At 44.2% G+C, this 12,710-nt stretch overlaps 1 protein-coding gene across 1 annotated transcript in view; it reads right to left on the bottom strand.

Annotated features, from left to right (window-relative positions):
* The window catches only part of SH3BP1 (SH3 domain binding protein 1), a 40,501-nt gene that overhangs the window by 18,780 nt on the left and 9,011 nt on the right, over positions 1-12,710 (bottom strand). Inside the window, exons 2-7 of the mRNA XM_033162628.1 lie at positions 10,279-10,321; positions 8,471-8,575; positions 5,460-5,536; positions 3,793-3,904; positions 1,663-1,739; positions 57-192 (exon numbers count right to left, since the gene is read on the bottom strand). Of these exons, the coding sequence (XP_033018519.1) occupies positions 57-192; positions 1,663-1,739; positions 3,793-3,904; positions 5,460-5,536; positions 8,471-8,575; positions 10,279-10,321 (550 nt within the window). The remainder of the gene's footprint in view (positions 1-56; positions 193-1,662; positions 1,740-3,792; positions 3,905-5,459; positions 5,537-8,470; positions 8,576-10,278; positions 10,322-12,710) is intronic.

Below are 12,710 nucleotides of genomic sequence, written 5' to 3'. Positions count from 1 at the left end.
CTCGTCTTTGGGCATTTCCTATACAAACATGCATCATTCTAACATTTTAAACCTACCTTACTCTGTTCAACCCTCCTCTTCATCTCTTCTTCCTCTTCTTTCAGATTTTCTAGTTTGATGGCAGCAGATGATGGGGCTGGGCCAGTGGCACCACTGGTATTATTGCTGGAGTTCTTGGCAACTTGGTTCAGACTTCAGATTCCCAAAAAAGAGCCAGAGGCAAGAGTTGAGTTGATGGCATTCAGAAATTATACAATAATGTGTTAGACATAGAGATTGATGACCTGTCTGATGCATGCAGCTAAGCTCAAGTTGTAGGCGTTTGCTCAAGGTTGGCGAGGAGAAGGCTTAACCATGAGCCCAGTTTCAGACAGCATGCTAATCAAGAAGCTGCTGTGTTAGCTTCCTGGCAGGTGGGTCACTGTTGTTTACTGGAAAGGAAAAGGGTGAAGCAGTGGGGAGGTCAGTGTGATGTAAATGCACCAGCAGGAATGCTGGGTGGTCTCTGCTAGTGTGTTCACACTGACCTGACTTGCTCAGCACTACAACACCCCTTCCCCCCTCTCTCATGGTAAGCAGCAGTGACTCAGCAGCCAGAGAACTAGCACAGTGACTCTCCTTCTGGCTTAATCCTTGGTGAAGTGACAACGAAGTACTTTGCTGCTGAATGTGGAAATAAAAACATTAACAACTAAAAAGGTAGGCATCACTGCACGTGATCAGAGTCTTTGTGTGTTTTTTATACAGACCAGCAAGGAAAACAGAGTGTGTGCTGTGGTGCAGACTCCCATCAGAGGGGTGACTAACTTGTTGACACACAGCTAAATGGGCAAAGAGGTGGAGATAGCCATTAGAGACAGGGTAGGTAAAGGTAAAAGGTAAAGGACACCTGCATGATAAGTCCAGTTAAAGGCGACTATGGGGTGAGGCACTCATCTTGTTTCAGGCCGAAGGACCTGGCGCTTGCCCACAGACAGCTTTCCAGGTCATGTGGCGAAGATGATTAAATCGCTACTGGTGCACAGAGGATTGTGATGGAAGCCAGGGTGCACGGAAACACCGTTTACCTTCCCACCACAGCGATACCTATTTATCTACTTGCACTGGCATGCTTTCAAACTGCTAGGTTGGCAGGAGCTGGGACTGAGCAACGGGAGCTCATCCCGTCATGAGGATTCGAACTGCCGACCTTCTAATCGGCAAGCCCAAGAGGCTCAGTGGATAGGGTGCATATCAGTTCAGTGTCCATGTTGATCTAACACTGAAAGATAGATGCTTCTGCCACCCCCATGTCCCCATGTTCCCCAGCCTTTTCCTTTTTCGGTTTGTTTGTTTTTAGAAAAAGGATGATGACTAAAGGTTGTTCATCAGCTGGCCCTGTGCAGAACCATCTGTGTCAGCCTACAGTCCCCTTTACAAATAAGTTACTCAGTTATTTCATTGCCTTTGAACTGCACAGAGAATGTTTAAAGCAGAGCTGATGTAACAGAAAATGACTTCCCCAAAATGATGATGGACCCGTGGCTGAGGAAGGGCCACATTTCAAGGACTTAGTCCTGTTTCTGCTCTTGGGCAAAAGCAGCCAGATCCCAATGGATCTCTTTTGCCGAATTCGTCAAGCTTTCCCGCACCATCTCTCCCCTCCCCTCCCCCTCTCAGTACCGGCTCTTGATGGCATTCCAGTCTGAAATATGTTTCTGAAGGTTCTTTTTGTGCTTCAGGATGGTGGGCAGCTCTTCCTGGAAGAGATGGGGAAGGGGAAGGATGAGTCACACACCAGTAGCACTTGCCCGTTGGTTAGGAATTACCACCAGTACTTCCACACTAGGCTTTTGCTGTGAGCAAAGGAAGCTGCATTATACCAAATCCGATCATTCATCTATCTAGCTCAGTATTGTCCACAGCTCTCCAGGGTTTCAAGCAGGCATCCTTCCTGGTCCTACCTGAAGATGCCAGGGATTGAACCTTGGACCTCCTGTATGAAAAGCAAATGCTCTTTCCCTGAGCTGAAGCCCTTCCATACATGTGGAATCACACTGCTTCGTTCACTTCCATTTTCCCCATCAGCCACACTGCTCCTTAGAACCTTTAGTGCTAAATGCATCTACATCGCCAGTCATAGCCATCCTGTGTTTTTCCCTGTTGTTCCTCCAATTTTTCCCAGACTGCAAAAAAAAGCCTGACTTTTTTTTACAGAACAGAAGAGCAGTGCAATCTCCACAGGTGTAGATGCAAAGCAAGGTAGTGACACATTGTGCAGGTGAGCCTACCACAACTCGGCACACTTGCGCAATATGACACTTTTGTAAATCTGTGCCGGCTTGTGGTAGGCTCACCTGCACAATATGTCACTACCACAAGTCAGCACACATTTACAATAAAATGGCACCCATTGCCACACAGGTAATCACTAAACACCAGAAAATGCCATGTTGTTGTTGTTTTGTTTGTTTTAAGTGGATTTATTGTGCTTGGGCAACACAGTGCTTTAATCCACTTTAAATGCACAAACCTAAAGCATGAACTTGAAAAATACTAGTTACAGGTAGGTAGCCGTGTTGGTCTGCCATAGTCAAAACAAAATAATAATAATAATAATGATAATAATAATAATAATAATCCTTCCAGTAGCACCTTAGAGACCAACTAAGTTTGTTCGTGGTATGAGCTTTCTTGTGCATGCAGTTCAGTGTATCTGAAGAAGTGTGCATGCACACGAAAGCTCATACCAAGAACAAACTTAGTTGGTCTCTAAGGTGCTACTGGAAGGAATTTTTTAATATATATTTTTGACATTCTCTGGAGCCACCCTAAGTTTCTATGCAAGCTTTTTTTTTGGCTGAAGAGGATGATAACAATTCCTTAAATAGATAAAATAGTGTTCCATAGAGCTCATATTCTACCATGCTCATCTTTAATAGATGAAGAAATAAATGTGACGGAAACTCTTGTCTGCTCACCACTTTTAACCATCTTGCTAAAAACTGCAGGGTCTGAAAAGGATTCCTTCCCTCCGTGACTTTTTAAAAATAGCATTATTACATATAAAAGGGTATCAAAATGCAAATAATTTAGAAAATAACGTACAAAAATGCAGTATTATGGGGAAATTGGTCTGCAAAAATGTGTATATTGGGGAAATGGCATAGAAAATGTGTACAATAGGAGAAAGTCACAGTAAAATGCTCATGGATGTTCATGAGGGCTTTTTTAAAACAAACAAACAAACAAACAAACAAACAAACCACAAAGTGATGTGGAAATGTGAAAAACTGAACTTAAAAATGGAAAAGCAAGAAAGTGTGAAAAACCAAAACTGGCAGATTTGTTCATCCCTACATTTCACTATGCAAATTTCTTTTTAAAGCATTTTAGCGCTTATTCAGAATTGATGGGTAATAAAAAATGTCAGTCACCACTGTAAAGGTTGTAGCGGATATGTGTTTAGCTTCAAATGGGCAGTTAAGGGGAAAAGGATCTTTGCTTTCCTCACTCCCAGCAGCCATATCACACCCCTTGGTTTGGACAGAACAACACGGTAGAATGTACACATAGAAAAAGCTTGAGCTTCCCAAGAATGTGGAAAGTCGATTGCAGTTCTTCTTGTAGCTTACAGTGTAAGAGCAATGATTGGTCAGTGCCAGGAGACACCCACCTGGAGGCAGCTTTTTTACATGCAGCAGTAAGGGGTGGGGTGGGGGGAGGAAAGCGAAGGAGGGTCAGAGGAGGAGAGAGGGAACAACCAGAAAAGAGGGGAAACGGAAGGTGAGTACAGAGGGAGATGAAGGATACCTCGCTCAGTTTATTGAGGGGTTGTAGGACGTCTCGCTCGAGGGCCATTTCAAACTCAGCAAGGATCCTGGCTAGCATAGTCTGAATGAAGCAGCTCATTTCTAGAGCTTTCCTGTAAGCAAAGAAGGAAGGAAGAGTTACAGTAGTGTTTATAACCAGAGCCAATACCTCTCCAACGGCCTGAAAAATGAGTACAGTATGAGTCCTCAGTGAGCTCTCTCTCTCGCTCTCTCTCTGGGGCTCCATCTGGCAGAACTACACCATCACTGTATAAGAGTTTGCAGGGTGTGGGAGGGAAATGTTATTGTGCGTGTAAAAACATCAATAAACTAGCAGTAAAAAAAAAAAGGTGGGAGAAAAGGCTTAAAACCTCTCTTCCCCCTCCACTGTGGCGCCATTTTATATACCCAGCAGCTATTTACTAAACAAAAAAGGAACCAGTTACCATTCCATCTAGTTTGGCCATCGCTGCACTTGGGGGTTATAGAACTTATGCAGGCTTTAATCTGAGCATCAGGGCCTGATCCATGGCCCTTCCCAAAAACACACATCCCAGATGTCATGTTTTGTGTTCAGCGCTGATGCTGCACCTATCCGATGAAAGATAGATCAAATGGATCTAGCAGGAGATCAGCCCGTGTGGCACAATACCAGTCAGTGGTTGCCTCCAGACTGTCAATATTTTGTGGGAGGAACTGAGGCGCAGACCAGGTTAAAGCGCAAACAATTTCAATTCGGGGGAAAAGTGGACTTCTTGCAGTTAGGAAAGTAACGGAAAGAGACTGAAAGGTGTAGGATGAATGGTTATCACTGAGAAGATGTATAACCACCATGCAAACTAATTGGGATGAATGCTTATTGTCATATAACCTCCCTGCAAACAGATCAGAACGGATGCTCAGCAAAAACTGTACATTGCCCAACCTTCACAGAAGCTTTGGGCAAGCAAATCAGGATGAATGCTCAATAAGCAGGTCATCTAGAACAACCTAGTGACCCTCATTCTTCCTGGTGCCTTTTCTATGAGGTGCCCTCCCTCCCTCCACTTCGGTTTAACACCACAGTTCCCAAAGACAGCTGCCATCCATTCTGTCTATAGTGTTGCACAGCTGAAGAAGGAAGGGATAACAGCATGACATATATTGCCTGTTAAACGGGGTGGGGTGGGGAATGTGGCATAGGACAGGGTTCCCTATTGAAGCTGACCCCTATTTTCTGTGCAGAGGTATCGCCCAGCAGCTGCATGGTGTGTAATGCAGATTTTACACCTGAGATGCACCCTAAAGCACACAGCCATAACCCAAAGCAAGGCATGATAAACAGACAGTGCAAACACAGTCCATGATAAAACACCAATGCAGGAGCCCCTCAGTTTGCTGTTCTACTTTTGTAGAAAAGTTTCTAGATCAATGTCAGCCATATTTTAAGTAGAAAGGGTATTGCCTTTTAAGAAATACACTGCATTTTTTTAAAACAACAACAACAACAACACAGTTCTATCTTGCAAAGAAGACCCCTGATTTATAATGCAGTGGTGATTTTTCATACCATCATGACAAAATAATGGCACCCTTCCTGTGAGCAACTTGGGGTATATGTTGCTTGCTTATGTTCTACAGATCAACAGTTTGTGTGCACCTTAATCTGTAAAACACACTGATTCTTACCCAAGGCTGGAATCAGTGTCTAGTTCCTTGAAGCTTTCTGCCATGGTCACCGATAGCGCCATCAAAGGCAATTTTTTCTGTAGAAAGAATTGGAAAGTGAGAAGATGCAATGAGCAAACAAGAGAAATCCACAGCCTTTTCCTGAAGCAGAGTGAGGCTCTCCAACACCTGCCAATGTATAATTCATAATTGCTACCCCATGTCCCATACAAGTAAATGGGGTGATGAAATTAGCTAGACCGGATCAAGTAGTTTGTAGCCTAGTCCATTTCATTGTCAACAGAAATGTACTTGGATGTGATGGAAAAAGGGAGCAGACCGATTTAAAGGAAAACAGAGCTTAAACAGAATATGAAAATATTCTTGAAATGCAGGTATGGGAGCAGGTAGAACACATTATTTACCTAACTAAAAACCAATTAAGAAAAAAAACTGTTTTAGTGGAACGTTCAGATATTGGGTGCACTATATTGTTTGTAAGGTGGAGAAAACTTGGGATGCTAGGTAGCTTACTTTAATGCCAATTGAAAGCAATTAGGAGGGGGGAAATAGCAAGGTGCCTATTGTCAACGTGGGTACAGTGGTACTATGATGCAAATTTGGAACAAAATTTTAAAAGCTCCAGTAATTGAGGAGCAGCGGCAGAACAAATACTGGACATCAGAAACAGTGTCCCAGCACGAATTGCGAATTTTGGCAAATTTCACTAAAAATAGCTGGAAAAGCTCAGCAAGTTTTGTGTCCAGATTTTCACTTCTTGAAACAGGGCAACCCTATGTATGTCTACTACTTTAATGAGATACAGACAGGTTTAGTGTCAGTTGTTGGCAGTGCCAGGCACTTGCCAAGGCCTAAAACGCAACAAGGGCAAGCACAGGGCTGAAGGAACCGCAGCTGTCACTGCCTGCTTATATATCTGCACAGGGGCGGAGCAAGCAGGGTGCGTTGGGGGGGCGGTCTGCCCCGGTTGCCACCCTGGAGCGGGTGACACTCGGCGCCCCCCCGCGACACCCAAGCCGAGCCCTGCCACCCGGTAAAAAGCCTTGCTCCGCGGCTTGCTCATGGTTTGCCCGCGCCACCACTCTGTAGCACGCATGCGCAGCGTCGCTTTGTAGAGAAGCTGCGCATGTGTGCTACAGAGAGACACCCCGCCCCCGGGTTGGCCTCTCTGGGTGGCCAAGCGGCTTCCTTCGCCACTGCATCTGCATGTTCCTTTCTAGAGGGTTGCATAGTGGTACCTTGGTTCCCGAACAGCTTAGATGCCGAACAAATCGGCTCCCGAATGCCGCAAACCCGGAAGTAAGTGTTCCGGTTTGCGAACATTTTCCGGAAGCCGAGCATCCGACGCGGCCTCCTCTTGAGTGCAGGAAGCTCCTGCAGCCAATTTGAAGCTGCGCCTTGGTTGTCGAACAGTTTAGGGAGTTGAACGGACTCCCAGAATGGATTAAGTTCAAGAACCAAGGTACAACTGTACTAAGGATTTAGTCCAGAGGCAAAAGCAAGCAAGCAGATGATGGTGGAAAGGAAGAACAGGGTCGTCTTGCCTGAGCTGCTACCCCTCTGCCCCCACCCCCACAAAAATATCTGAGCACAAGCACACATGTTACAAAACCCACAAAGAGAACGCTAGCCAAAGATGACAGATCATAGGATGTGTTGTTACCTAGTGCCAGTTATCAACAGATAGTTACACAACATCCAACAATCTGGATATACCTGTAGAGATTAAATTTTATGCCAAACCCTGGAACAGATCAAGGAAGCCTGTTTACATCCCCTCCTATGAAAGACAAAATCTTACAGAGCTGGCTGAATTAGATCTGCAGGGGTTTTTAAAAATCAACCCACGTGTGCATTCAGGCCCTAGTGTGTGGACACAACCTATATAAATATATATATATTGGAAAGTTGCCTGTCCATTCACTATGCATTCAAACACCTCTTAAGACATGGCAACCAATTTCTGTTAGATAGTTCCTGAGACCAAGGGCAGGTTTTTGTCTCTGTTTGGGTACAACTGGACACCATTTTGAATCAAGATAGCAGAATGAACCTTTCAAAGCGGCCCTGATTTTTACCACTGATTTCAAAACATTTTGGGGGGATTCCCAAGAGAGACTGCTAGGTCTAAATTAACTTGGAGATCTGTGATTAGAAATCTCAATGTCTGTCTGTCTTTCTTTTTCTTATAAAACGGCCATAGAAGGTAAGGTAGAAATTAGGGTCAGGGCAGGGGCAGTAGTACAGTAGACAGGAGGATCTCACCCTTTGCCCCTGTGCTGCAGTCACAATCCAAAATCCCCACCATTCAAAGCAGCTAGGAGCTGCAGAAAGAGGAATGTGTATTGGGGAACTGGCCCAGGGCAAAGATTAAGGGCTGTGTTCACACATCCTCTTTACTGTGCATTCACTGGGTTTCCAGTGCTGGTTTTTAAATCCATGTTCGCACAACATTATCCCAAATGACCCCTGGTGTGTACACAAACGGAAATGAATCTGACACTAATGAAGTTGTGCTGATGTGAAGAGCTGTGAAAGATGTGAAGAGCTGTGAAATGCACCCGGGGCTGTGCATGAAGGCAGTAATGTGAACACAACCCAGAGATCAAAGGAAGACAACCTTATGTCTTCCAAATGTGACTGGACTACAACTTCCATCGTCCCTGACCCTTGTGGCCAAACTGGGGTTGATAGGAGTTGTAGTCCAGGACACCTGAAGGCAGAGCTGTCAACCTTCCTTTCTTTTTGCATTGGGAAATGGCCATAGCTGTCAACTTTCCCTTTTTTTGCAATGGGAAACGGCACTGGAATAAGGGAATTTCCCACAAAAAAGGGAAAGTTGACAGCTATGCTTGAAGGGCACCAGATTGCCTATTCCTGGGTTAGACCCTCTTCCTCTGCGCCATGACCCTAAGTCACTTTTAAGGAAGAAGAAAAATATGCTAACCACTGAACTCGCATATAACCATTGGTTTACTTGATGCTGAAAGAAGAGAGGCAAACGCTCTTACCACCCGTTTGTCCATGTCTGCCCCATATTGGCCTTGGAGACAAGCCAGGAGCCTCTTCTGGACATTGTGAGCAGCACGCTTGGCTGGTTCAATCCTCTGTTCAATCTGGAAATAAAGGAGAGGGAAAGAAAATGAGGGGAAAGATTCCCCCACTGAATCTGTTCCTGTTTGAGGGTGTTTATCTCTTTCCAAGATCTCCTGCAACACCACAGAGGGAAGTGTCTTGTTCCGTTCATCTTCCACGAGATTCCATGCAGATTTTGGCATAAGGGACAACATTTGGGTTTCTGATACCTCAGTTTTTCACGCCACATTCTGGCTCTCACCAATGTAAAGATATTTGAAAACAGAAAGGGCGGTATTCCACCGACTTTTGGGCAGGGTAGATGCACTGAAATGAATGGACCTAACATTAACAGTGCTCTGAGTAAAAGTTGGTTGGCTACCACCCACCGACCTGTCAACAGTATGCACCCCACCCTGAGGTTGCTTACAGGTGAACTGTCAGAGTCAGAGGTTTTGCAGCCCATAAAGACCACACAATTAATTTAAGTAAACAGATGCAATCTATACACACATTTATAGCAACATGTGCGCAGATCAAGAATGAAAGAGGAAGCTTGAGTGCCAGAGTAAATGATGTGTTTAGATCTTCAGATTAAGGGTGAATGTTTGTCAATGGACTCAGAGGGCTGAGTTGTTATGCACCATACGATTCTTTCATCCATTCCTGTCTATTCAGCTCTTCTGCCTCCCAGTTGTCCATTTCTAGTCTTCTATAACACACCTTGTCAATTATGCCTGGAGAAGGACAGTGGCACATTCATAGAGTATCTGCCTTGCATGCAGAAGGTCCAAGGTTCAATCCTGGGTGTCTCCCAGCAGGGCTGGGGAAAGCTCCTGCCTGAATCCCTGGAGAGCTACTAGCAGTCAGTGTAGACAGTACTCATCCAGGTGGACTAAAGGCTTGACTCAGTATAAGGCAGTTCCTAGGAACTCTGAATTATGCGACTCCTCAAATATTAGATTAACTGGTAGTGGGCTCTCATTTGCTTGAGATCTTTAAGGAGGAGATGGATGGGTCGGCACCTGTCAAGGCCACATGATTCTGCCATGAGTTGGACTTGATGGCTCTTCGGAACTCTTAACATTCAATGGAGAGAGATGCGATCAGATTCCATGACCTGGTTTCGCTCTACTTTACTACTTCATTCTCCTGCTCCTGGCCAGGGATACTAATAACTCCTACAACTCTGGGCTAGTTATGGCATCATGCTGCAGAATGCACCCCCGTGAAATAAATTAAAGCACAAATAGGCAAGAATATGTTTGCTGTGGAATACTTTCTTCTACATGACTTACTGTCTACCAGCATCCTGCTTTTATCTCATAGGCTTAGTACTACAGACATTAAAAAGATCACAGAAGTGCAGATTTTGTGGTACAGAATAGGGGTGGGGTGGGGAGTGTGTGTGTGTGTGTGTGTGCATGGGTGTACATGAAACCATTCTTTTGCAAATTAGTTGCCCTAGCGGCTTTCAAATCTGTCCCTTGCTCTGAGTTGTTGAGATCTCCTGGGACCCACTCTAGCAGTAATGTTTGTTGCTCTTTGAAGCTTAAAAGTCATCTCTCCCACTGGAACATCTCGATCATTCTTCAGGGAGTGGGTAAAAACCCAGAGCAAAACTGTCCTGTGACTCAGGCATAAGCAGAGAGCAAATAAATTACACATGAAGACAAGGGACTCTTTCTCTCCATGCCTGCAGGTACAGGTAAGCACATGCCCACTGATCAGACTCACGCCTCACCTGTAGCAAGTCTTCTGTCAAGTATTCTGCTGTTTCTTGGGCTCTAGGAAGAGGCAGAAAAAAAACGAGAGTCAAAGAGACAAACTATACATTAATGTTATATGCTTTAGCACTTCTTCATTTGAGGCTGCAGAGGGGGAAATCAGAAGAAAGTTCTTTCAAAGTAATAGATACTGCTCATAGGCCCTGCTCTTAATTCCCCTGCTGTCTGAAGCATGATGGGGAAATCACCCAGGACAGGGCCTTTCCTACAGTGGCACCAAAGCTCTGGCACACCCTCCCAGGGGAATTTCATTCCGTTCATTTGCTGCTGATATTCTGGTGACAGGTGAAGGCCCATGTTGACTTTGGAAGGCAGCCAGAAGCCCCAAAGAAGGGATTTCTCTCCCTTAGTTGTTGGTCGGAGCTTCTTCTCCCTCTTGCTAGATTTATTTTAGTTTCATTATTTACACGAGCTGCTCTTAATGCTTTCAAATTGTAATTGCTGTTCGCTAGCTTGATAGGCCATTGGAATAAAAGATGGGATGGATGGATTGAAAGACAGACAGACAGATACAAAACAAAAACAAAAACCTCTGCGTACAAATCAAGATCAAGCTGTAATCAGTTCAGACTGTCTTCCCTGCCTCTCCACTCCCCGGCTTGAAAGGACATTGAAGGTTTCTGGGTAGAGGAGAAAGCACATATGCTGAACCTTTATATGGATGTTGTTGAGTTGTGTTGGGTAATCTGAAACAGCAATACCTGTATGTACTGGAAAGGAAACTCAGTGCATTCGAATGCCTGGGTGGCCTTAAAATTAACTTTGAAAAGTCTAGTATACTGTTCCCCAATATCAAACCATGAGACCAACTGGATATACAATGGTTAATGAAATTCCTATCTGTCCCAGAGTCTTTAAGTACTTGGAGGTGCTTATACTCCAAAAATTAAGGAAATTGTTTACTCTAAATTGTCGTCAATTGGTAAAAAAAGGTAAAGAAAATAATTAGGAGATGCTGGGGGGGGGTTGTCCTAATTAAGGAGGATTGCAGTGATCCAGATGAAAGTACCGTCTGTATGTTTCCGTCTATAAGACGCACCCATGTATAATTTTGGGGGACTCCGATTTAAGAAAACGGGGGAAGATCTATCCGTGTATAAGACGCCCCCAAATTTTGGACATTATTTTTAAGGGAAAAAACCTAGTCTTACACAAAAAAGTATGGTAATTCCAATGTTTCTGTATGTATTTCAGGTTCTCTCCATCCCCCTCCACTTGAATGTATGAAAACACTGGCACACACTTCTGAATGACTATGTTTTTCAAGGCAAGAAATCTAGACTGCTGCTGAGACATATGTACGACAGACTGAATGGAGATGGATGGGGATTATCCCATCTTTCTCATTATGATGAAATATACTGTATTTATATTTAAATTGTAATAATTAGTTCTAAATTTATCTCTATATGTATACGTCAGCACATGCAAAATTGCAAGCAAATCTATGTCCTCTCTTTTGGCAATGCATATGTTTCCACTCTAGTCTGGCTCGCTTTCCTGCCTTCCTTCAGACTGTCAAGCTGAATCCTTCATGCTAAAGGTTGAGTATTCCCAGCGGCTAGTAATACAGGATACCTTTGAACTTGCCTTGAGATGAGAACCACATCCATTGTTATGAAAACTTCCCGGTTTGTACTAATATCACAACATCCATACTATACGCTTAAACGCTATTGAACCATTTTAACAATCATGGCTCCCCCCAAAGAATCCTGGGAATCGTGTAGTTTGTCAACTGTGCTGACCTCCCAGAGCTACAATTTGCAGCACCCTCAATGAGCTACAGTCCCCGGGATTCTCCACGACTGTTTAAGCAGTATGTTTTAAATGTATGGTGTGGTTGTCACCCATTCTTAGACCCTAGAAAACACTGCAGCCCAGAAACAGAGGAACTATAAATCAGTTGTCTCCAAGGGCAGATTATTCAGCATCAATTGTCAACATAGGAAATCTCAGAAATGTAGCTCCGCCTCTGCCTCCTACTCCTTAGTCTGTCATGGGGTTACACTTACACATTGGGAAAAAATGCAATTCAGGTTATTCTCCTTTCAGGAACAAGGCTGCACCCAGAATGAAGGGTAGGGGAAGAGGAACTCTCAGCAATACTGAGGTGTGTGACACAGTTCAACCAGGGTTTGCATAGAGACTCCAGGATAATGTTAAAGAGAATGGCTGGGGCAATCCAGCCAGATGGGTGGGGTACAAAAAAACAAATTATTATTATTATTATGACATTGCTGAATAAGCTGCTGAGGCAGTGGAAAGGTTGATGAGGAGACAAAAGCTCCCAGGATTTAAATGTTTACAAGGCCCTTCCTTCCTACCATGGGAATCCTGCATTTGCAGCAGGGGAAGTAATTCCTGTGGTTTGCAAATTAACATTAAA

The sequence above is a fragment of the Lacerta agilis genome, chromosome 10 (genome assembly GCF_009819535.1).
Source record: "Lacerta agilis isolate rLacAgi1 chromosome 10, rLacAgi1.pri, whole genome shotgun sequence".
NCBI classification, from domain to species: domain Eukaryota; kingdom Metazoa; phylum Chordata; class Lepidosauria; order Squamata; family Lacertidae; genus Lacerta; species Lacerta agilis.
The sequence above is the reverse complement of the archived record's forward strand: the minus strand, read 5'-3'. Positions and strand labels throughout refer to the sequence as shown.